General features: G+C 45.5%; 1 protein-coding gene across 4 annotated transcripts in view; it reads right to left on the reverse strand.

Moving 5' to 3' along the window:
- Positions 1-12552: 12552 nt before the first annotated feature.
- The window catches only part of LOC131761369 (tumor necrosis factor receptor superfamily member 10A), a 47831-nt gene continuing 34226 nt past the window's right edge, over positions 12553-26157 (reverse strand). Inside the window, exons 1-10 of one of the 4 annotated variants that reach the window (XM_067039895.1) lie at positions 25856-26115; positions 22010-22112; positions 21081-21194; positions 20245-20356; positions 19391-19464; positions 19211-19303; positions 18661-18692; positions 18026-18202; positions 15680-15755; positions 13783-14511 (exon numbers count right to left, since the gene is read on the reverse strand). In XM_067039895.1, the coding sequence (XP_066895996.1) occupies positions 14198-14511; positions 15680-15755; positions 18026-18202; positions 18661-18692; positions 19211-19303; positions 19391-19464; positions 20245-20356; positions 21081-21194; positions 22010-22112; positions 25856-26038 (1278 nt within the window). In that variant the 5' untranslated portion in view covers positions 26039-26115 and the 3' untranslated portion in view covers positions 13783-14197. Of the gene's footprint in view, positions 14512-15679; positions 15756-18025; positions 18203-18660; positions 18693-19210; positions 19465-20244; positions 20357-21080; positions 21195-22009; positions 22113-25855; positions 26117-26157 lie in introns of those variants that run through there. The other 3 variants (XM_067039896.1, XM_059072092.2, XM_067039894.1) reach the window with 3 other exon arrangements.

Below are 26157 nucleotides of genomic sequence, written 5' to 3' on the forward strand. Positions count from 1 at the left end.
GTCCTGTTCTAGAGGGTATTTACGTGGGTGGTGGGAAATATGACCGATGGTTTCAAGACAGGAAGGGGGCAGGGCACAGCCTTTAAAAGAATGACATAGCCCAAGGGCACAACATAAACTGATTAGAACCAAATAGGTCCAAGATGGCGGGCGAGTCCAGTACACGCTCATTGTAACACATCAGCACGCTAAATGACACACCCACAGGCTCCATGACGTTTCCAAGGCCAACCCTAAAGGTCAAAAAGTGGGCAGTGGCCCAATTCCGAGAAATCTGCACCCCTTCCCCCAAACAGCTGGAATATTTCCCGCACTTACCAGCCTATGAAATTACCCACCCCTGTAAAAACTGACAACCCCGTACCCTGGTGCCACATACTCTGTGGAGTGTGCATCTCCCTGAATAAACCTTCTTTCTCATTACTGCGGCTCACTCTTGAATTCTTTCCTGCTTGAGGCCAAGAACCCACACTTGGCAGCCGTCCCAGGGACTCGCCTGAGACCTGGGATGTGACCATCCTGTCACGCCCCACATTCTGTCTCCTGCAACAGTTTGGCAACGGAACAGAGTCAAGTGAATGTCACGCCCCAGAGCCAGTTTTCACTGTGTGGGCCCCGATCAAACCAGCACTAAGATAATTGTTGATAAAGACGAAATTGTGGGCTTCCCTGGTGGCGCAGTGGTTGAGAGTCCGCCTGCCGATGCAGGGGACGCGGGTTCGTGCCCCGGTCCGGGAAGATCCCACATGCCGCGGAGCGGCTGGGCCCGTGAGCCATGGCCGCTGAGCCTGCGTGTCCGGAGCCTGTGCTCCGCAACGGGAGAGGCCACAGCAGTGAGAGGCCCGCATACCGCAAAGAAAAAAAAAAGACGAAATTGTTTTCTCAGTGGATGGTGGACTAGATGTGTGAACTCAGACTTGGCCCGAGCAGTATTTGGCCTGTGTCCTCATGGTTACGTTGCACCAGTGAGAAAGAGGAAAGTGGGGGCAGATACGGATCTGAGAGAGATGATCACGATAACACTGGAGGTGATAAGATACATTTGGTAAGAGAGAGAAAGGGATTCTAGGTTTCCTAACCTGAGAGCTGGCTGAGTCATTAACAAAATCAGAGAGTAGGGAGTAAAGGGCTCTAAGATTTAGGTGTATGAGTGTGTTTGGAATCAGTATATCATTTTCCTTCTCTCTGAAGATCTTAATATTTCTTGCAATGCAAGTCTACTGGCAAAAAATTCCCTCAATTTTTCTTTGTCCCAGAATGTCTCTAGTTCTCTTTCATTTCTGAAGGATAATTTTATGGGGTACAGAATTCTAGTTTGGTAGGGTTTTTTTTCTCAACACATGAAGCATTTCACTCCACTCTCTTCTTGCTTGCGTGGGTTCTTAGAGGTCAGCTGTAATTCTTATCTTCTCTCTCCTATAGGTAAGGTTTTTTATTTTTCTCCTCTGGTTTTTTCCAGGATTTTTTCTTTATCTTTGATTATCTGTAGTTTAAATATGATATATCTAGGTATAGTTTTTGTCATTTATCCTGTTTGGTAGACTGTGAGCTTCTACATCTGTGGCTTGGTGTCTGACAATAATTTGGGAAAATCATCATTCATTATAGTCTCAAATATTTCTTCTGTTCCTTGCTCTTTCTTCTCTATTCCCATTATGCTTATGTTATACTGTTTAGCTATCCCTGTTCTTGGATAGTCTCTCCTGGGCTTTGTTTTGTTTTGTTTTTTTCAGTCTTTTTCTCTTTGCTTTTCAGTTTGGGGGTTTCTACTGAGGTAACCTGAAGCTCAGAGATTATTTCCTCAGCCATGTCCAGTCAACTAATAAGTCCACCGAAGGCATTCTTCATTTTTGTTAAAGTGTTTTTGTCTCTGGCATTTCTTTTGGGGTCTTTCGTAGAATTTCCATCTCTTGGCTTACACTGACCATCTGTTCTTTTGCACTGTGTACATTTTTTTTAAATTTATGAATTTTATTTTATTTATTTTTTATACAGCAGATTCTTATTAGTCATCCATTTTATACATATTAGTGTATACATGTCAATTCCAATCTCCCAATTCATACCACCACCACCACCCCTGACGCCACTTTCCCCCCTTTGTAGCCATACGTTTGTTCTCTACATCTGTGTCTCAATTTGGTTCATCTGGGACTCTAATGGTTCATCTGTACCATTTTTCTAGGTTCCACATATACGTGTTACTATACGATATTTGTTTTTCTCTTTCTGACTTACTTCACTCTGTGTGACAGTCTCTAGATCCATCCACGTCTCTACAAATGACCCAATTTTGTTCCTTTATTTTTATTTTTTTAGTAATCTGTAAAACTTTATTCAATGACATTAAGAAGTCCTAAGTTATACATAAAATATCAGTTTTGGATACAGACAAAATATCAGTTTTTAAGGCCATGGAGGTAGATATTTTCCTCATCCATTCACTGAATAGATATCGGTATTCTTTCACAATGCAAAGATGAGTAAGATTACTTTACTTAGTAACATGCAATATACTGAAGGTATAAATTATGATTTGAAGAGAACAGTATTTTCTTTTTCCTTTGAATTTCATTTTATTTCCTTTTTTATACAGCAGGTTCTTATTAGTTATCCATTTTATACATATTAGTGTATATATGTCAATCCCACTCTCCCAATTCATCACACCACCCCCGCCACTTTCCCCCCTTGGTGTCCATACATTTACTCTCTACATCTGTGTCTCTATTTCTGCTCTGCAAACCAGTTCATCTGTACCATTTTTCTAGGATCCACATATATGCATTAACATACAATATTTGTTTTTCTCTTTCTGACTTACTTCACTCTGTATGACAGTCTCTAGATCCATCCACATCTCTACAAATGACCCAGTTTCATTCCTTTTTATGGCTGAGTAATATTCCATGGTATATATGTACCACGTCTTCTTTATCCATTCATCTGTCGATGGGCATTTAGGTTGCTTCCATGACCTGGCTATTGTAAATAGAGCTGCAATGAACATTGGGGTGCATGTGTCTTTTTGAATTATGGTTTTCTCAGGGTGTATGCCCAGTAGTGGGATTGCTGGGTCATATGGTAGTTCTATTTTTAGTTTTTTAAGGAACCTCCATACTGTTCTCCATAGTGGCTGTATCAATTTGCATTCCCACCAACAGTGCAAGAGGGTTCCCTTTTCTCCACACCCTCTCCAGCATTTATTGTTTCTAGAGTTTTTGATAATGGTCATTCCTCAGTCTTTTAGTGAGCCTCCACATGTGGACTGTGCATTTCACACCTACTTCTCAGTTCCTTCTCCTCCTCACTTAGGTGGGACAGGATGACCAGCAGGATAGATTCGCATATTTCCATTCCCTGGGGTCAGTTAAGCTCTCATAAAACCCCAGCTGGTTAGGCTCTGGTTAAATAGTTTCTCCTGACAGCAGAACTTGTTATGGTGAACACAGTGCTATGGTGTATTTCAAAATGGTTGTTTTCCCCTCCTCCTGCTGGAAGCATTAGGGAGTTTTTCTCTGATATTCCTTGTGAGAATCTGATACAGCCCCCCTCCACCATACTGGAGTTTTTATCTCTCGATCTTGTCCACACTGAGCCTCCATCAATTCCTCAGTTATGGTTGAGATTTCCCTATCCAGTACTGGTTCCCATGGAGTTTGTTGCTGGCAGGTTTTTGCACAGTGAGTTGTGAATCTTTGTACCTGCCTGTCTGTCTCTTCAATTTTGGAGACAGTGGTTTGCCCTGTGACCTCATTTGTCTTACAGATCTAGGAAGGGTTGTTGATTTTTTGTTTTTAGTATGTTCATATTTTTACTTATTGTTAGGATTGAGTGGTGACTTCCAAGCTTCTTACATGCCATGACCAGAAACTGGAAGCCCGTTTAAAACCTTGTAATAAAGAAAACTGCAGGTCCAGGTGATCTCACTTGTGAATTCTATGCATAGTTATGGAAGAAATAACACCAATCTTATACATATTCTTTCAGAAAATAGGGAAGAAAGGAATACTTCTTCACTGTTTTATGAGGCCAACATAACCCTGATTGAAAAGCAAAGCAAAAAACCCCCAAAACTGACAAAGCCATTGTTCACACAAAAAGAAAAATGCTGATCAGTTTCCTCCAAAACATAGATGCAAAAATCCTTAGAAAAACAATACATAATTGAGTCAAACAGTAATTAAAGAAAACAATGTATCATTACCAAGTGGGAATAATCCCAGGAATACAAGTTAGATTACATCTGAAATTAATTAATGTTATGCACTATTTAACAGTGTGAAGCAGAACAGCTAGTCAACATCTTAATAGATGTAGAAGAAGCATTTGACAACATTTAACACCCTTTCATAATAAAAACTCTCATATTAGGAACAGAAGGGCATTTTCTCCATCTGATAAAGGGTATGTATAAAAAAGCTACAGCTAACATCATTTATAATGGTAAGATACTGAACTTGTTCCCATGAAGTGTGGGAATAATACCCAAGGTGTTGGCTCATCACAAGTGTAGAAAGGCAGGGGAAAAGACAAAGATTGGAAAGAAGGAGAATTATCTTCATCTGCAGACAATGGATGCTGGATTTAGTAAGTGACTCTAGCATGTCACAGGACACACTGTCAACATACAGACATCAATTTTAGTTCTATGTACTAGAAGCAAACTGTGGGGAAAGCAAATTTTAAGTTTCTGTTTAAAAGAACATAAAAAACAAAGTATTGAAATTTAATTTGGAAGAATGTCAAAAACATAAATCATAAACATGCAGACCTCTAGAGAGAAAACTACAAAGCACTGCTGAGAGAAGTTAATGAAGATCTAAATTAATAGAAAGTCATTGATCAGAAGCTCTATCTTGTCGATTCTCCCCTAACTGATACATAAATTCAATGTAATCCCTTTACCAGTCCTAATACTACTAGAGATTTTTGGTAGCATTTGACATGCTGACTATAAAAATAATTTGGAAATACAAAGGTCCTAGCTAGCCAAAGTAATACTGAAAAGGAAGAAGAAAATTAGAGGACTGTCTCTATCTGACTTCAAGACGTTTTATAAAGTGACAGTAAATTAAAACAGCATGGTACTGTCATAAGATTGGAAAATTAAATCAATGCGACAGAGTAGACGGCTGTAAAATGGACCCAAACTTGTATGTTTCTTTAATTGGCAACCAAGGTGTCAAACAATTCGATGAGGAAAGAAAAGTATTTTAGCATATTTGATGGAACAGTGGATATCCACATGGGAAAAAAAGCATATCAGTCCTTCAATCATTCCATACTCAAAAATTAAACATAGATCATTACCTGTCTATAAAACCTAAGAGACTATAGTTGCAGCTTGAGATTAGTCAGAGTTCTAATGCAGAGCATGCAAAAAAAATTTAAAGAAAATTGATACTTGGGAGTCTGTCACAGTTTTAAACCTCTCCTTATCATATGATATCAGTAAGAAAATCAACGCAAGCTACAGCCTCAGACAAAATGTTTGCAAAACAGCTTCTGAAAAAGGTGTAAAGAACACCTGTAACTCATTGCCTTAAAACCCAGCCCCCCAGTGCAAAGTTGTTAAAGCTTTGAACAGGCATTTCTCAGAGGAAGACATAGAATATACTGGTAAGTGCAAGGAAAAATGAACAATATATCAACCATGAGGAAAATGCGTACTAAAACGTCAGTGAACTGCTTTTACAGACACGGTAGATGGGCTAAAATTAAAAAGACTAACAACAGCAAATGTTGGTGAAGAGCAAATGGAACTTTCCTATGTTGGTAATGGGAACATATAATCGTACAACTTCTTATGAAAATATTCTGACAGAGTCTTCTAAAATTAAATACTCACCTGACCTTTGAGCCAGCGATTCCTCTTACCTCAAATAAATGAAAACATATATTAATAAAACTTATAAAAGAACAATTCATATCAGTTTTAATCACAATAGCACAAAAATGGAAATAGCCTAGGGTATATCAACAAAAAAAATAGAAAAGCACTTGATGGAATTGGAGTATATTTATACAATGAAATACAATGGAGTATATTTATACAATTAAAGTTATCAATAGAAAAGAGCAAATTGCTTGTACATAAAACAGCATAGATGACTCTCAAAAACAATATTCTGGGCTTCCCTGGTGGCGCAGTGGTTGAGAGTCCGCCTGCCGATGCAGGGGACGCGGGTTCGTGCCCCGGTCCGGGAGGATCCCACGTGCCGCGGAGCGGCTGGGCCCGTGAGCCATGGCCGCTGCGCCTGCGCGTCCGGAGCCTGTGCTCCGCAACGGGAGAGGCCGCAACAGTGAGAGGCCCGCGTACCGCAAAAAAAAAAAAAAAAAAAAAAAAAAAAAACAATATTCTGAGTGACTGAAGGCTGACGTAGATGCACTTATTTATTTAAGATTTCAGTATTGGCAAAACTAATCCACGGTGGAAAGAATAATTGCCTCTTGGGCTGGCCTTGCAGATCACGATTACCTGGGAATGGACTCTCCTGGTGGCGCAGTGGTTAAGAATCCACCTGCCAGTGCAGGGGACATGGGTTCGAGTTCTGGTCCAGGAAGATCCCACATGCCACGGAGCAGCTAAACCCGTGAGCCACTACTGAGCCTGCGTGCCACAGCTAGTGAAGCCCAAGCGTCTAGAGCCCGTGCTCCACAAGAGAAGCCACCACAGTGAGAAGCCCACGCACCACAAAGAAGGGTAGCCCCTGCTCACTGCAACTAGAAGAAGCCCACGCGCAGCAACCGAGACCCAACAAAGCCAAAAATTAATTAATTAATTAATTTTAAAAAAAGGATTACCTGGGAAGGGGCAAGAGGGAATATTCTGTGGTAATGATAATGTTCTATGATAGTGTATTAGGGTTACATACATAGATGCATTATATCAAAACTCATTGAATAGTACACTTCAGAATTGTACATTTTACTATTTCTAAATTTCACCATTTAAAAAAAACCGAACACATTTTGAACTCTAGTTAGGAAATATGCTCTAAAGTATTAAGAGAAATGTACTGGTATCTGCAACTGATATTATAAACATGAGATAAACAGATGAATAGAGGCATGGAGAGAGAAATAAATATGTGCTAAAGCAAATATAGCAAAATATTAATTATAGAATCTAGGTGGTAAGTATACATATGGGAGTTCCTTGTACAGGTCTTTAAGTTTTATCAAGTGCTGAAAATGTTCATAATGAAATGTTGAAGGAAAAAACCCAAGAGAGGAAAACCAGGGAAGACAGGAGGGAATGGGATGGTGAGGTCAAAGAAAGGAGATTTGACTGACATTGAGTGGACTCAGGAAGACCAGCCTGGAAAAGGGAGGAGTTGAGAGACACACATGACCTAAGCTGTCCCCAAATACTTAACAAGCTTTTATAGAAGAGGACTGGATTTTAGATCTCTAGATCCAGGCACTTGAACTGGGCTCAACAAAAATTTTTATTTTAACATTTTTCTCTTGAAATTCAACTTTCTACTTTAAAACATTTTGAAATTAAAGTTGCAAAACCTTACAAAAAGGTTTTTCCTGAATCATTTGAAAAATAGCTGCTGAAAAGATAAACATTATGACTGAATATCCAGTGTGTACTTTCTACAAACAAGGACATTCTCCCCCATAACCACGAAGCAACCTTCAAAATCAGAAAATTAACATCCGTGTATGACTTCTGTCTCATAATGAGAGCTACTCAAAGTTCTCCAACTGTCTCCTTGCTGTCATTTATAGCACAAGATCCTGGTCTGAATCCATGCGTTGATGTATCACTTTTTCTGTGACTCTTTGGTATTTAGTGGGGCATTGACAGACTCCTTTGCGGGAAGCATATGAGGTTGCTCTCTAAACCAGAAATTCATTATTTAACATTCGATCTTGTAGCCTGACTTTTAAAAGTTTGCATAATGTTTACCTTCAGTTGTATAGGTGTGTGTGTGTGTGTGTGTGTGTGTGTGTGTGTCTGTGTATGAGAGAGACACACAGAGAGAGAGACTATTCATACATATGGTCAGATAGAACTAAAAGACGAAAAGAACCCAATGTTTCTTTGGGTTTATTTTTTCTTTTGAATAGGCTATACTTTGTTGTTTCTTTGTATACCTTGCGATTTTTTGTTGTTGTTGTTGAAAATTGGACACTTAAATCTTGTAATGTGGTAACTGGAGAGATCAGATTTCCCTCCTTCGCCAGGGTGTTCATTCTTGCTGTTGTTATCACAGGGGGTCTGTGTGCTGAGAGTTAAGCCGAGGTGTAGACTTAAGGTCTTTTCCAATCTTTTCTGAGCCTGCACCTTTCCCTGGACATGCGTAGTGACTTTCCAAATTCTGCACATATGTGGTTTTTGAATGTTCTACTCCTTAAATATGTGATTCCTAAAAGGGGAAGTAAAGAAAAATGAAAGTGGGGGATAGGGGGAGTAAAAGGCACAAGTCATTCAAAACCCCTGGAAGTTGCTTCGGCCAGAAAGGGAGAGGATTGCAACAACGATGGTGAGGGATGCAACAATGGCTTCAGTGAGCTTCTGGCTGGAATTCCTCTTTCAGGAATGGGTGTGTCTTGTGACCTAAGAAATTTATAGTAATTTTCTAGGTAGCGCTTATAAATATTTGATTTGTTGGGAGAAATATTTACATAAAAGTAAATTTTCTCATACTAAAGCTTCTTCAAGAAAAAGGGCAGGGGCTTCCCCGGTGGTGCAGTAGTTGAGAGTCCGCCTGCCAATGCAAGGGACCTGGGTTCGTGCCCCGGTTCGGGAAGATCCCACATGCCGCGGAGCGGCTGGGCCCGTGAGCCATGGCCGCTGGGTCTGCGCGTCCGGAGCCTGTGCGCCGCAACGGGAGAGGCCACAACAATGAGAGGCCCGCGTACCGCAAAAACAAAACAAAAAGGGCAGAACATTGTATATTTTAAATTAATAATTAAGTTAGACAAGTTTGCTGTAGAACATTAAAATGATACATGTATATTTTAAAGCCCCATTATTTCCCCATCGTCTAGATTTTTACTCTCAATTCATTGGTGCATTGCATTAGATGCAGACAGATGAACAGAAAGAAGGAAGGGAGGCAAGTGGGAGTGGATTTGGGATGATTCAGTGATGACTGGTCCTCAGTGTAACATGTATATTGTAATAGTATTTATTGCTGCCTATAAACTGCCTGAGAATGCTGCAGCGTAAAACCATAATTGTAATCCATTTATGTGCGTCAGGAATTAGGAGTGACTTAGACAGGTGGTTCTGGCTCAGGTGACCACGTGGTTGTCTTCAAGATGTCAGCTGGGCTGTAGTCATCATCCAAAGGACGGACTGGGGCTGGAGGGGCTATTGGATTGTGCCCAGACAGCACAATCACAGGTGGTTAATGAAGAAGCCTCGGCTCTCGGCTGGCTGTGGGCAGGAGGCCTCAGTTCCTCATCACAGGACTTCCCCATTGGACTGCTTGAATGTCCTCATGGCATGACAGCAGGCTTTCTCCCGAGAGGGATCCAAGAGAGAGAAGAAGGAGGAAGCCAGGATGCCTTTTATGATCTAGCCTCACAAGTCACATACTTCTACCTCTGCCATATCCTATTTATTAGAGGTGAGTCGCTAATTGCAGCCCATGTTCAGCTATATATCTTGAAAGAAAAATATCAAAGAATTTGTGCACCTGTCTTAAAACCACCGCATGTAAATACTATTAATAATCTTATATTTTCCACTTAACATATTTTGAACGTTTTTTTCATTTCATTAATTATTTTGCTACAGTATTACTTTTAATAACTCCCTAACATACTGCATGAGTGTTAACACCAGTAATTTAACCAGAATCCCACTGGGAACATTTTAATTATTTTGAAGTTTTTGACATTTGAATAATACTACAAGAAACATTTTGGTGTGCATATGTTTCTATAGTCCATGATTATTTAATTAGGCTAATAGGTAGATTAAAATGGTCATTAGTGTGGAAATGGTTTCAGCGACTCAGAGAATGGAGCAAAAGCCACTTAATAAGACATTGTTTGGACACTCTCCAGGGGGAGGCCTGGGGAGGGGTGGAAATCCTGGGAAGTGGTTTGGATCCGGAAGATTCCAGAGCTCCTACAGGATTATAAGGGTAAGTGGAGGAGAGAGACAGCTGTCCAAATGAAAGACCTTTTGCAGTGATTCAGCAGGGAGAGCATGAGGTGCACCCACAAGGACAGAGAAGAAAGAGGAAACCTGAGGAACAGCAGACAAGTGATGAGAGATGGTAAAACCTGGGTCTGAGGAATCCAAAAACGGCAAAGATGACTCAGGACACAGGAAAGGGGTGGGTGAAAAGTCACTTAATGCTTTTGTGGAAATCTATTTTTAAAAATGGGTTTTCTATTTTCTGTTTGTCCAATCTCAAGATATTGTGGGTTTAGAAGTTTATATGTATTTAATGAAATTCCAGAGTGAATGTTTAACATCCAGGCCGTGAGGCTGTGTGCACCCTGGTTATCTTCTTTACTACTTGGGATGAATTTCTGGCCTTTCATACTATTTGACATTTTTCAGATTTGCTTAAAGTTTAAGCTTTCTGAGCAAAGATTGTGGGCCACTTTGTTTAAAGGCTCTTTGAGTGGTAAACATGCCTTAGAAGGTAGAGATTGGCTACCTCCCTGGAGGGATTTAGAGGCTGTCCCCTCCCTGTCAGGGACATGTGCTCACATTCTAGGCTTCTCTCCTCCAAGAGACTTTGTTTCTATTGCAGAGTAAAATATATGATCTTTTTTACTGAGGAGGAGAGCAGGGGCAGATGTGTCAACCATCGATATAAGCTCTGAGTTTCATGATATGGGATTCCTCTCCAGTGGCATAAACCCCACTGCATGCTCAGTATGTCTGCCTCTACCCCCTCACTCCATGGGGACCTGGGGCTTGGGTAACCGGGGGTAAGTTTGCTTGGCAACTAAACAGTCTGATCCTTGATCCAGAAATTGCACGACGTGAGGGTGTGTGTATGGTCTGCTAGCATGTATGTTTGTGTACATACATATACACATGGATACATGGATACAAATACATACATGCTACCCAGGTCTACACAGACACACAAGGACTCATGTATATAACTGTGGCAAGGTAACTTGTTAACTCGCTAGGAGGATCTCAGACCTGTCAGAGTTTCAAACAAAATATTGAGAAATGGAACAGCTGAAGTGGCGGACGTCTCTTTCAAGATCAGGGTAGAAGGACGGTGACTTCAGTCACCCTGACACTCCCCCAGTCTCTCCCTGCTCTCTCGCTCTGACGAAAGAAGCTGCTATGTGGTGTGCAGCCCTATGGAGAGGCTCACAGCACAAAGACCAAGGGTAGTCTCCTGCCAACTGCCCCCAAGAACTGAATCCTGCCACCACCTTGGGTGTGAGCTTGGAAGCTTGTCCTTCCCCACTCAGGTCTTGCAGTTACCGCAGCCCCAGTCTTGTGAGACCCAGAATCAGAGAACCCAGCTACGCTGGGCCTGGATTCCTGATCCATAGAAATGGTGATGTAATAAAGGCTGTGTTTTTTAAAACACTAAGTTTTAGAGTAGTTTCTACGAATATGGGCTTGTACGTATCCTGCAGAACTGCTCAGGTTCTTCCTAAGTGGACTGTGAAATAAAGCCTCTTGACCACAGAATATCACCCCTGACACCTTCACCTTCTCACCCCGCAGGCTCCAGTAAAACTTTGACAGATGCAGAAACAGCTGGAGGCCCAATCAGACTGCCCAGTTCAAGCACAATTCAGATGATTTGAAACCAAGGGCCTCATACAGGCAAAATTTCTTTTCAAGAATTTATTTTCAAGTAATTATAAATTCACCTCTTACTCCTGATTTGTGATCTAAAATATTTTTCTTCCCAATCCCGATGTAATATGTAATAACTCACAGGCAGGGGCAAGGGCAGGAGGGGAGCCTCCAAGGTGTGGGTGCAGCTCTGCCCCCAGCATCTTCACTCTGGGGAAGGGGACAGGGGTGGGACCACGAGGCCTCCCGGGAACTCTAGGTGGGTGGGGGAGCCAGACCCTAAGGTTCAGGGGAAGGGAATTGGGGCTCCATGAGGTTACAGGGCTGAGCCACTGGGCCCACTGATGAGGATGCAGAAAGGCCAGTGGGGACAGAAAGGGAAGGTGGCTCAGGAGCTGCAGGAGGCCCCCAGGTGAGGGGGGTCACAGAATGACCCCAGCCAGCTGGGCCCCACCCCCAATTCCCAGCAGCTCTGTCAGAGCTGGTCTGCACCTCAAGGGAGCCCAGCAGGCCCAGGTGTGGCCCAGAGACATCACCTGCAGAGGCTGTGGGGAAGCCGGGCCAGGCTAGGGTCCCTCCCCCGGGGGAAGGGCAGGGAGGAGAGGGAGGGAGGAGGGGCTGGATTCCAGTCCTCCAAGAACCTGGCACCCGGAAATCCAGAGCTTGAGCCCGAGGCATAAAAGGGAGAAGGATGGAGCGGGTCACACAGCAAGAACACACACCCCTGTACCTGTCACTCAGCACTGTTCTAGAGGACAGGAGGATGGAGGAGAAAAGCACACATAAAATTATATAAAATTGCATATTTAATTTGGTCACAAATTCATAAAATTTCATATTTATATAAAATTATAAAATTTTTAATATAAAATTGCATAATTTGGTACGAATTCATAAACACATGAGTATTTTGTACCTAAGGATCTTTCTTGTATTGTTTGATATTTCTAACAAAATCTTCAAGAAGGGGTCCTCTCAATGAGAAAAGACCTGAGCCAGCATCAAACTTTCAAGTAAAACTTCAAAAGTAGCATATTTGCACTGGCATAAAGCAATACAGATGCAAGTTCGTGTTTCTTCAAGATTCTCATTGGTAAAACACACAGTAAACACGTGAACAAGTGAATATAGCTGAGAAACACTGACTTTAGATGGGCACTCAAGGAAGTCTTCTGAGAAAGGGACAAGTGACCCAACACTTGACTGACAAGAATTCATTTATATTTCCCTCTGAAGATGAAGGCAAAGTGTCCTGCACAGAAGGAACAGCAAAGGCAGGAAACACCTGACTTCCAGGAAAGGGAGGGACATCAGGGCCAGGGGCATATAGCACCAAGACCACAGGGTCGGCCCTTCTATAAACTCAAGTGGACTCCACATGCTATATCTTGATGGGCCTAAATTTCAGACAATTCCAGTTTGGGCTACATTAGTCACATCCACCCTAATTAGGGAAAACAACACACAAAGCTTTGAGATGGAATAGACCAAAAACCCCTGAGAATTGCTTCCGCCATTAAATTATCCTGCAGCAGCTGGAACACTGTGGAGGAGGGTTTAATGGAAGAAAGATATTTTTAAAAAGCAATAAAAGGAGCAAACCTTAATATAGCAGCCATTTTAGGTCAATTCTCACAGTATTTAAGAATTTTGTGTGAGTCTCTTCTGCAGAAGGCCAAAGCTTCCAAAGCGCCTGAGAGCCCTTATACAGCCAATTCAGATGAACAGGAGGAGGCCCAGGCATGACAGCCCAGTTCACGGACACCAGATATGGGATGCCACTTCTCCTCACTCTCTGCTCACTTGTAAACTCCTACCTATAAAAAATGTAAATATTCACACAGCTATAAAACTGACATGTTTAAAGTGGGCCCTGGAGAAGTCACCAGGCATCCAAAAGTGACCAAACTTCCTTTGAGGGAGAAGATGCTATCAGTGGTCTCCCCACAGTGGGCTTTTTCTCCTTCCTTTTTTTTCCTTTTGTTTTTTTTGTTGTTGTTGTTTTATGTTTGTTTTTGTTCTTTATGTTGCTGTTGTTTTGGGTTTTTTTGCCTCGCAGCTTTTGGTATCTTACTTCCCTGACCAGGGATTTAACTCGGGCCCTCAGCAGTGAAAACGCAGAGTCCTAACCACTGAACGGCCAGGGAATTTCCTCCTTTTGTATTTTTAATTGCCAGTTCTCATCCAGGTAACCCACATAAACAACCTAGAAACTATATTTCCAAAATGTTTTTTACACTTATATAAATATATATATAAACATAAAAGGACAAAGAGTCACAATATGTTTGCACTTTAATGATGTGTATTATGTTACACATCATTAAATGCATACTTATCAACATGAATGACAAATACAAATAAAAAATACAAATAAAAAGTGCAAGTCTATTAGGATAAAAAAGTGTCTTCAGCTGAAAGACTGAGGTCCTCAAACACTCAGGACACAGCAGAGCCTGCTTCGCCATCTTCATAGACATATATTCCCGACTCCAGCAGGTGGTCCTGAATTTTCTGCTTTGCCAATATCTGCCCCAGATTTTCCAAGGCATCCAGCAGGGTGTTGACTGAGGCCTCCCGTCCCTTGTTGCTGACCCAGGTCTCTAGCATTTCATACAAGGCATCCCGAGGGACCCGGACCCCTTCTCTGGCCAGAAGGATCTCATTTCGCGTGAGGCCCAACTGCCTCAGGAGCGAATCCCAGGAGTCACACGGCACGATGGTTGCAAAGTAATCGAAGAACAGCCTCAGGCCTAAGTTGGGGGAAAGTCACAGAGGCAGAGTTGGGACAGGCTTCAGAAAGGGCAGAGGACCCTCAGTCAGGCCTAGACCCCAGGGTGGGACCTGAGGAGCGCCCCCTGCTGGTGAACCTGCTGCTCTGCGTCCCTGACACGCTTCCCATCAGCAGAGAATCAGGCCACACTGCATGGGCCTCACCTGTGCCCAAGGCACCGCAGGGAGTCCAGGTCACCAGAGAGTCCTGCCCTAAGCGGGGAATGAGGGCCCACCAGGGAGGGGAGATGGGCGTCATGGAGGGAGAAGGCAGTCTGTGGTAGGAGACAGAGGGCGGGACACAGTGGTGCAACAGACCTCAGAGGAGGGCACCTGCCGTTCTCACGAGAGTGAGGTGCCCCGGCTGCCACCTCAGCACTGCGGACAGAGCAAGGGCCTGGAGGGAGGAAGGTCTCTGGCCTCACGCCCAGCTCGGCCTCGCTGACTGACACTGTGGCAGAGCCAGATGGGGACAGACTCGCAGCAGGAATTTAACCCATAAAATGGAGCAAACACCACCCACCTCGCGGGACTACTGGGGACTCAGTGAGATGTGTGTGAAATGCAGTGCACACCGCCGTCCATAGGCACGTAAGGTGGGCACCGAATACAAATTTGTATTTTCTCACAGCTACACTGAAAAAAGTAACAATAACTAATTTCCATAAAATATGGCACTAACTCAATAGATTCTAAAAATCTTCATTTCAACATGTAATCAGTATACAACAAACTGTTCATGAGACATATTACCGTCCTTTTTCCTGCCAGTTCTTTGCACTACAGTATCGAGTTATACTACAGCTCTTCAGATTTGGCCACAGGTCAGGCGCTCCACAGCCTCCTGCGGCCACTGGGTGCCCTGCTGGACAGCACAGCCCCTTAGATGCCTCAGGGTGGACCAACCAGGCCCTGAGCAACAAGGGAGGAGGGGGGATGGAGGGAGGGAAGGACAGGGAGGTGTTTGTTAGGGGACAGAGGCGTGCAGGGTGGGGAGAAGAAGAGGGGGCAGAGAGGGAATCAGAGTCCCGAAGGTCCAGTGACAAGCCATCCCCTGCTCTGAGTTGCCCTGACAGCTACGGGGACAGCAGTTAGGACACTGTCCCTCCTCGCTCCACTCCTGCTCCACTGCCCGGGGAAAGCACTCACTTTCAGTGGGGTCTGCACCGTTTGCTGGAACCAGCAGCCTTCTTCTCGTGTGAGACCCTTCAGCTTCTGCTGGTTCCTGTATAACACAGTGGAGAACAGCCTCGGTCTTAATCAGGGGTCCTGGGTTCCAGCACTGAGCCTAGCAAACATTGTTCTGAAATTCTGGCATATGCAGCCATAAGTGAAATAAAAACACAATGCAGGATATTTGAAGGGAGAAGACAAAATAGTCATTATTTGACATATGATTGTATTCTTTCAAAACTCTAATGGATGGGCTTCCCTGGTGGCGCAGTGGTTGAGAGTCCATCTGCTGATGCAGGGGACACGGGTTCGTGCCCTGGTCCGGAAAGATCCCACATGCCGCGGGGCAGCTAGGCCGGTGAGCCAAGGCCACTGAGCCTGCGCGTCCGGAGCCTGTGCTCCGCAACGGGAAAGGCCACAGCAGTGAGAGGCCCGCATACCAAAAAAAAGAAAAAAAAAAAAACTCTAATGGTTTAGCAACAATATTTAAATGTGAATGTATGGATGGATGAATGTTAAAAATTGTAGCAGACAATAAATTGTATAAGGAATTACAAGAGTCAGGTAAACTCATAAGGTTATAGAACACTTGTAGTACAAAGACACAGCCTCAACAAGAAATAGGAGAAATTTACCAAAAATACCCCACACATCTAGCTGAGGTATTATAAAACCCTTGACTTGAAAATGCTACCTCTCTTCATAAGAAAAATACAGAATATCTAAAAGATGTCAGTTCTTCCTAGATTAATTTATAAATTAAGGTAATACTCAAAAAATCAGCAGCTAAATCAAGTATAAGGAATGAGATGGTAACTCAGAACAATTCTGGGAGCTCCTCATGTCTTATTTATCACAAAATAAATTCCATTTTGCTTATTATTATTTTTTAATTTTTATTTATTTATTTTTGGCTGTGTTGGGTCTTCATTGATACACGCGGGCTTTCTCCAGTTGCTGCGAGCGGGGACTACTCTTAGTTGCGGTGCACAGGCTTCTCATTGCGGTGGCCTCTCTTGTTGCGGAGCACAGGCTCTAGTGCGTGGGCTTCAGTAGTTGTGGCACGTGGGCTCAGTAGTTGTGGCTCGTGGGCTCTAGAGCACAGGCTCAGTAGTGGCTCATGGGCTTAGTTGCTCCGTGGCATGTGGGATCTTCCCAGAACGGGGCTCGAACCTGTGTCCCCTGCATTGGCAGGCAGATTCTTTTTTTTTTTTTTTTTTGCGGTATGCGGGCCTCTCACTGTTGTGGCCTCTCCCGCTGCGGAGCACAGGCTCCGGACGCGCAGGCCTAGAGGCCATGGCCCACGGGCCCAGCCGCTCCGCGGCATGTGGGATCTTCCCGGACCGGGGCACGAACCCGCGTCTCCTGCATTGGCAGGCGGACTCTCAACCACTGCGCCACCAGGGAAGCCCTGGCAGGCAGATTCTTAACCACTGCACCACCAGGGAAGTCCCTCCATTTAGCTTATAAGCTCTATGCTATCAGTCACATTATTTTTAAAAAGCCTACCTAAGAAATTAGAGAATTTTATCTTATCTTCTGTTTGATGAAGGACTTTAAAAGCTCTGAGCAATGAAAAGTAAATGTATTGATAGATTTAATCAGTTAATATATAAAATTCTGCACATTAAAATACTAAACCAAGTGAAAAAACACACATGCATGTACTCATGGGCACAAGAGCATGTCTGCTTAGAAAGACTCTTAACAGACAAGACAACAATCATCTGAAATTAATCAAAACAAAAAAAATACAAGTTTAAGTCAGTTTTTTGCTTGTTACCAAAAAAGAAATATATTAATGTCATATCAAAACTATTGAAAGGATATGACCGCAAACGTCTGTGTGTGTGTGTACAGTGAAAAATACTTCTATACGTTGACAAAGAGATTCTACTTCTACTAGGAAGACACCCCACAAACATGTTTATTCATGGAGACAAATACTACTTTTCAAATAGACTCAACTTAATAATAATTTTGAAATAAATATGAACTTCCTAATGTGATGAGGAATGGCTTAAAAGCATGTAAAAATCACACAGAAAAATATCATGTAGCTTTAATTCCATCACAGAACAATCATGGGAGTGAGCACTCTGGCTGTTCTAGACACCAGGAATGTGGTGAGAACAAGACAGATGAGAAGTAGCATAAGAGCTGCCATTCGACCATAGCAGGGGGTGGGCTCCCTTCCGCTCCATGACCATGATCTCCCTCCATCACCACTTCCCCATGGGACGGGAGACCTGACCAGCATCAGCCTTTCCCTGTTTCTACTGCAGTCCTGGGCAAGCAGAAGGGCCAGGGCACCACACTCACCAGCAGACGCTTTGCTTCCCCCTGGGACTGGGCCACGACATCTGTTGGCTTCACCTGCTCTTCTACCTCCTGCTCAGGGACCAGATCAATCAGCGAATCTCTGTTGATCATCATATTGTTGTGGGCATTGTCCAGAGCACCAGGACCTCTGAAGGGATGTGAGTGCCGGAAGAAGACCTTTGGAAGGCAAGGAGCTGACTCAGGAGTTCATACCCACAGATCCGTGTAGTGTCTGTGGGGGACATTGTGGGTTTTGCCTCCCCACCTACTCCCATGCTGTGCCCCCCAGGTGGCTACAGACTCAGCACATCCAGGGCTCTGCTGATGGCACTTGGACCCTAGTTCTGTGCTAAGGGGGATTCAGCACCCTTGCCTGACACCCCCCATACCCCAGGGTGCATCCAGGGTTATGGGGTAAGGGTGCCTCACAAGCAGTAAGAGGGACAGGGCTAGCACTGCCAACCCGCCTTAGGTCTGCTCTCAACAGGCCAGTTGCTCTACTGTCAGCCCAGAGCCCTCAGGCCACTTGAGAGAGCCAGGGACAACAGTACAGGACAAACTGGGGACCGTGTCCCCCCAGGGCCAAGCAGTTACTGAGGGCCTGATGCCACCAGGTCCTGGAGAAACCCACTCACCTTCTCCATGCACTTAGGGTCCACACGGTAACCTAGAAGAGAAGACGCACCCGCCTGAGCAGTGGGGAGGGCCTTCTTGCAGCACCTCCCTCCCCAGGGACAGTGCCAGGGCCAGGGTGTGGGCTGGGGGCTCAGACACTGAACAAGGAGCCCCGGGCCTGGTGACAGGGAGCGGGCCATTCCAAATCTGGAGAACCCTCGGGAAGGGAGAAGAGAAGGGGGAAAATGAAACCCATGTAAAATCTCTGTGGGGTTCTGCTGAACGACCCTCTCCCCTGACTCTGGTCACCCAGTCAAGGTGCTGACCACCTCTCTGCCCCGGCTGGGGGTCCTAAAGGCATCAAGAACTGACCCTGCCCCCCGCTACACCAGACTCGGCCAGGGGGAAGAGGGGACCGTCAGCTGAGATGGGGGACTCATGTAGGAGCAGGTGAGGTGGGAGGTGGAGGGGGATCCCGGGGAACAAGATCAGAGCCAAGCCTGGAGGAACAGGAGGAGTGGGGAGATGGAGGAGGGTTCCAGAACCTCCCCTTCCCTCCCAGAACCTCACCTTTAATGAAGAAGCACCAGAAACCACATGCGATCACCGCCAGCACCAGAAGGACACACGCAGGTACAATTCTGATCACCAGCTGTGAAGTGCCTGAGGAGGGAGAGGCAGTGGTGGGTGGTCTCCGGCGCATGGTCACTGTCTCTCCAGGAACCGGGGCCTCCCCACTGGCCTGGGTACCTGATTTTTGGTCCACACATTTGAGGTCGCTGAAGGGGCTACAGGGTGTGGCCACGATCATCCCATCAGGGCACCTGGGCACAGACACAGGGAGGACGTGGAGGGGACTCGTCAGGGAAAGCTGGCCAAGTGAGGAGAAAGAGGGAGAAAACTCCCACCTGGGGTACACTGACAAGGCAGTGCAGGAGGGACGGGCTTCTCCTGTCTGCAGGGCTGGGTCCCCTCACTACCCTTTGTTGGGTGGGAGAGGGATCCGGGCTTGTGCACTTCAGGCCCCAGGGCTCCTGCTGAGTGTTCAGAGCTTCCCCTTCAGGAGCTGGGTCCCTGGGAGGGGGCATCTCATCCAAGTCAAGGGTCAGAAGGGTGTGGGCACAAGCCAAGCCTCACCCTCCAGTCAAGCTTTACTACAAGGACCCTCTTGTCCTGCACCCGTTAACTCTTCCTACCAATCACAGCCAGCACTGGAGCGTCAGAGGAGAGCTCATTGCTATTGGCCCCAAAGTCCCCAAATAGGAAAGATCCAGATCTTATTGGGGAACAAGGGCTGGATGTGAGGCCGGCTGAGTTGGCTCAGGTTTTATGGGAACCTTGAAGGAGCACACATATGGCCTCTTTATGACTTTTGTCTGTGGCAGACACTTGTCTTTCTAGGCTCCTTCTGAGGAGGTGTGGGAAGGGGGCCCTGGGGAAGGACACACGGAGGGATGAGGAGGGGCTGCTGCATGCTCAGGAGACCCCACAGGCACAACGGAGCCCTGAGGAGGTAGGAGGGGCTGCACGGAAACCGGAGAAAGGGGCACAAGGAAACTGGGGGTCTCTGTGGGTTGGGAGCCCCCTAGGCTCCCATGCCTCACCGGGTGCTGCACTTGTAGCAGAATTCAGGTGCATCTTCTCTACGGAAAGTGCCAGGTTTGCACTGACACTCAGTGTCCTTGGTTGTGGTGCACGGACTTTTCTCTTCCTCCCCTGGAGACCAAAGATAAGGTGTTGGGGGTGTGTTTCCCTCACGTGTCTCTCAGCCATTCTTCACCACCCAGATCCCCACCCACTCAGTTCTACTCAGTTCAGGAAGTAATTTGGGGGCCATTTCCTGCAGCAACACACACAGACCATCCAAAGGACAGCCACTGTTCACGTGTCGCCAATAGAGGCGTATAAAAGGGACCATGCGTCATTACAGATTACATCAGGATTGGGAAGAAAAAGGTTTTAGATCACAAATCAAGGGCAAGAGCCAGGGTGGGGTGAGGCGGGGTGTGAGATGAGACACTCTGGATGGAGAGGACCGCTTGGGTGACTTCCCAACACCTGGCCCTGCTGGTCATGAAGGCTGAGAGAGGCTGAGATCCCGGAGCAGAAGTCACAGGGCTCACAGGGGCCCGGCCCAGAACCAGATGCGCCACACAGCTCAAACCCAGCCCTGTCCCACTCACCCAGGCCTCCTGTGCTGTCACTAACCAGCCCCTCCGTCAAGGGACACATGACCCCACCCCGCTTCCAAATGATGCTCTGAAAGACTTCCCTACCAGGTGGCGTACGTCATACAAATAATTTCTGTTTTCATTTATTTTACTGACCTAAGACAGGGTAGGATAAAGACCTAGCTGGGCTGGAAATCAGGTTTCTGACCCCCTTTCCATTCAAATCCCATCTCATCACCCAGCTGTAGGCATGGGGACATGTTCTGTACCTGATTTGCAAATCCTACAGAGTAAGCAAGAAGAGAGGGTGTTTGAATAATTGGTGTAATCCACCTTATCCAAGCACGGTGTACAATCTCCACTGGCTTCATCCATATGGAACCCTGGGAAGGAAGGGAAAAGCTGGTGAGTAAATCCCCACAGGATTCCCGGAGGCTGAGTGTGGACAGGGCTGCCTCTTTCGGCCACCAGTGGAATCCACACGGGGAACTCTCCTTGACCTGGCTCTAATCTTTTGATTCTACATCTACCACATACCTTAGACGAGTACTGCCAACAGGAATATATTACAAGCCACACATAAAAGTCACATTCATAGTCGGCACGTTAAAGAATAAAAAGAAAGAGGCAATATCCAACATAGTGTCGTTTCAACATGTATCAATATACAACAGTGAGATTTTTACTTACTTTAATACCTCACTAAAAAAAGAAAACCCATGCTCCCTTCACAGTGTTCAGGGTCTGTGGCCTCCTCCCACCTGTCCCGGTAACCTCTCCACCCTCCACTCACCCCAGCTGCCCCCTAGCTTTGCTCAAACAAGCCCAGCCCTGCCCCCTGCGGTGACAGTTCCCCGGGGCCCTCTTAGGGGCACTCTACCTGGCTCTCTGCACCAAATTCACCATCCCCAGGAGGCCTCACCAACACCATCTCTGTCCCACCCATCACTCAATTATCCTCATGGCTCCTAGCTCATCTCTCTGACTGTCACGTCTGTCCATCTGTCTGGGTACCATCCTAGGAGGAGGGTTCCAGGAGGGCGGGGGCCTCGTGCCCTCCGCTGGCACAGCGCCTGGCCCATGGAAGACTCCCAGTAAATGCCTGTGGAATCAGAGCCAGGAACTGCTGGGATCGGAAGACCAGAAGGACTTGGAGACAAGGGTGGGGTAAGGGTTGGAGATCAGTCTTAGAACGTACCTGGTAGACACAACTCTGAGAGGCTGCGTTCCCATCCCTGCGGGGCAGTTAATTGCTGGTGAAATGTTTCCTGCCTTATGTGCATGGCTGAAGCAGGCACGATCTGTGGAGACAAAGCAGGGACAGGCATGAGTGGCTTCCAGACGCTCATCCCTCCCAGGATGCATCCCACAGTCCCTTGACCGCAGCCTGAAAAACAAAACAGAACCGGGGCCTTTCTTCCAGCTATCAACTCTCATTCTTTTCATGTTTGTTCCGTGGCCTTTTGTGCTACCAAGTAACTTACACTTAAATTTTTTTCCTGGTATTCCTTTCTCTTATAATAAAATCAAATATGTTTATTCCAGAAAGTATGGGCAAGGAAACATTTTTTATAAGAATACAGAAACCACAGGGATTCCCCCCAGTTAGAGAAAACATCCATTATTTTGTGTCTTTACTTCTTCTATTGGACCATATGTGTACTACTCTCGGGCTCCCTCTCTTTCTTTCTCACGTGGGCGTACGTGCACGCACACACACATTTTCACAAATGAGTCTTATACCATGCACACACTTTTTCAAAATCAGGATACAGAATCACAGTTGCGTAATGAACTTTGGGCTTTAACCGGACAAGCTGTCCTGGAAAGGAAGCTGTTAGCTTTCCACGTAATGAGTCACACAGAAGAAGAAGAAATAGCAATACCGGGTTTTGAGATGAGTCTCCATGCTAACAATGACACAATGGGGCCAGTCGAAAAAAATCTGAATGGAGTCTGAGGATTTGAGGATTAACGTGTTGATGTTAGTGTTCTGATGTTGAAGGCTGTGTTGTAGTTTTGGGGGAGAACGTTCTCATTTGTAGGAAATATACATTCAAGTATTCAGTCATGGGATCTATCATATCAGCAGCTATTTTTCACATGGTACAGGAAAAAAAGGGGGGGGGTTGTATAGTCTTTGCAACTTTGCTTTAACCTGGGAGTGACAAAATAGAAAGTGAAATTAAAGGGAAAAAAAAGAAAGAAAGAAAAACACAGTTAAGATGAAAACAGCTTACGTTGAGCCCAGTTCAACTGCCTGGATCTAAACAAGATCAAATGCAGCTCTCTTCCACAGAAAAGCCTGTCAAGTATGGCCTCTAAGTCATCCCTTCCCCAGCCTGGGCCTCCTGGGAGTCCCCACAAGTTGGTGGAATCGCCTTTCCCTGCCTTCACAGTTCTATTCCCTCCTTTCTTTCCTGGTTCTCCTCTCACAGGCTCTCCCCCTCAATGTTTTATTATGAACATTTTCATGCATCCAACAAAGTTTAAAGATCTGTACGGTAAACTCTCATATACTCACCACCTAGATTCTGTAACTAATATTTTGCTATATTTGCTTTATCACATATTTCTTTCTTTTTTAAAATTAATTTATTTAATTTTTATTTATTTTTGGCTGCGTTGGGTCTTCGTTGCTGTACGCAGGCTTTCTCTAGCTGTTGGCTCACGGGGTCTAGAGCGCAGGCTCAGTAGTTGTGGCGCATGGGCCCAGCCGCTCCGCGGCATGTGGGATCGTCCCGGACCAGGGCTTGAATCCGTGTCCCCTGCATCGGCAGGGGGACTCCCAACCACTGAGCCACCAGGGAAGCCCCATATTTCTTTCTTTACCCATCCCTCTGTCCATTCTCCTAAGTGTCTTATTTTTACGATGAAATTCACGTCTGCAACTCAGTACTTCAGCATTGTCAGTAACTTGAGCTCCATATTTCTTTACAGTTTTTTTCAGTGTTAAGATTTACAAAGAAGGAAATGCACAATTCTTAAGGGTACCATTCAAATAGTTTTTAAAAACACATACACTTGGGAAACCCAAACCCTTATCTAGATCCTGGAAATTAACATTACTACGGAACATTCCTTCACACCCCTTTCTAGGTTATCCTAATCTCCTATGTGACTCCAAGAGGAAGTGGCCTTCATCAGATGGAGGGCAGTCTCTTCTGCCCTGATATAATGAGAGGTTTTATCATGACAGGGAGGTTAAGTGTTGTCGAATGCTTTTTCTGCATCTGTTAAGCTGTTCATATAGTTTTTCTCCTTCACGGTGTTAGCATAGTGAAAAACTCTGATTCATTTTCAGATGTTATTCCTGTGATTAACCCCACTTGGTCATGGCATGTTTTCTTCTTTAAATATTCCTGAATCTAGTTTACTGTTAGTTTTGTTAAGGAATTTTGCCTCTGTTTTTAGGAAGGATGTTGAAAAGTATTAATATTTTTCTTCTTTTCAAATGTTTTTGTCAGGTTTCACATTTAGGGTTATACTGGGCTTAGAAACTACTAAAGAACTGTTACGTTGTCTGAAAGAATTTGTGTAAGATTTTTGTCAGTTCTTTTACTGTTTGTATTTTTGCCCCCTCCCCTGCTGCCTAATCTTGGATCTCCTGGTCATCCACTCCCAGTCTCAGAAATCTCATGGATCCTTGAAAATCTCTACTGGCACCGAGGAATCAAAACCACAGCACTGTGGTACCCCATTTTTACTTCTTAGACTAGCAAAGAATTAAAGTTCAGTGTGGCAAAGGTCGCAGGGAAACAGGCATACTTGTGGACTCTTGGTGTGAGGTAAAATGGTCCAGCCTTCTTTTGGAGGCCAGTTTATCCCTATCTAAACAAAAGTGTAAAATTATCTAACCTGCTGACAGCAATTCCACTTTCTAAGGAGTTACCTAACAGACAATGCACATGGCTACACGGATACATGACAAGTGTTCAACATGAGTCCTACCTATGATAAACTGATATTTTAAAAACTAATTCTATATTTTTTGTGAATACAAAACGTTATTTCTTTTCTGATTTTTAGTACTAATTTGTACAATGAAAAGTACACATTTTCATGATTCCTGTAACCTTGTTAGGCCCTTAATTTTTTTTTTTTCCTGTGAACATATAAGAAATTTCGAAAAGAGCCTCAAACAACCTGAGAAAGCAGTGGAAGTAGGCACATTTTTTTCCATAGTGCGTTTCTTTAGGATGCACACTGATACTGGTAAATAGCCCCCAGAGCCTCCAGCTCGCCTCCTAAAGAAGTGGTGAGAATCTGGTCCCAATTGTGAGTTGATTGATGGTTTCTACACAGCACCCATAAATTGCAACAGAGGAAGCAACGTTAAAGGTTGCTCCCCTCTCAAGGAAAAGGAAATTCAAAGGTGCTTAAGGCAGTGGTGGGGGAAGGCGGGGGCCTACACGGTTAATCGATTTACAAAGGACAACTTTTAAAAGTTAAACGGGGCTTCCCTGGTGGCGCAGTGGTTGAGAGTCCGCCTGCCGATGCAGGGGACGCGGGTTCGTGCCCCGGTCCGGGAAGATCCCACATGCCGCGGAGCGGCTGGGCCTGTGGGCCGTGGCCGCTGAGCCTGCGCGTCCGGAGCCTGTGCTCCGCAACGGGAGAAGCCACAGCAGTGAGAGGCCCGCGTACAAAAAAAAAAAAAAAAAGTTAAACGTAGTGCAAAATAAAGAGAGAGAGAAAGAGAGAAAAAGTGAGGAGGATCGTAGGAAGGAAAGGGGAAGAGAAAGAAAAGGCGATCTGTCTGTCACTCGCTGATGCTCGCCTGGGACCAATTTGGAGGCCAGACCCTCCAAGGACCCGGAGGCGGAGAGCGGGCTCTTCTCCTTCGGGGCCGCGGGTAGATGCTGCCAGCCCCGGAACGGCACCCCGCCACCCCCTCACTCCCTGTACTTGTTCTTCATCCGGGTGGGTGGGTGGGTAGGTGGGTCCTGCCAGGACATGCCCGGCCGTGTCCCGCCCCCCTCGCCCCCCGCCCTTTCCTGGCCATGGAGCGCGCCATCTGGAGCCGGGACTCGCGGCGGTGACTCACCGACAGCAGGACACCCAGGACGACGAAGATGAGAACCAAGGGGCCCCGCAGCCGAGGCCTGGGACCGGGGGCGCGCCCTGCCCTCGTGCTTGAGGCGGCCTGTGTGCTCTGTCCCCGCTGCCCCGTGCGGTCGCGGGGCGCTCGCTGTCCAGGTCGCCGCGGAGTGACAGCCGACAGAGCCATCAGGAATGAAAGTGCGCTTCGTGGGGCGCGGGATGTCTCTGCAGCCTGCGGGGTGCGCGGTGCAGGGCTATATGGTGTAATGACTCAGCCAGACCCTAGCTTTATACCCTGTCCTGGGG

The sequence above is a fragment of the Kogia breviceps genome, chromosome 8 (genome assembly GCF_026419965.1).
Source record: "Kogia breviceps isolate mKogBre1 chromosome 8, mKogBre1 haplotype 1, whole genome shotgun sequence".
Taxonomy (NCBI): Eukaryota; Metazoa; Chordata; class Mammalia; order Artiodactyla; family Physeteridae; genus Kogia; species Kogia breviceps.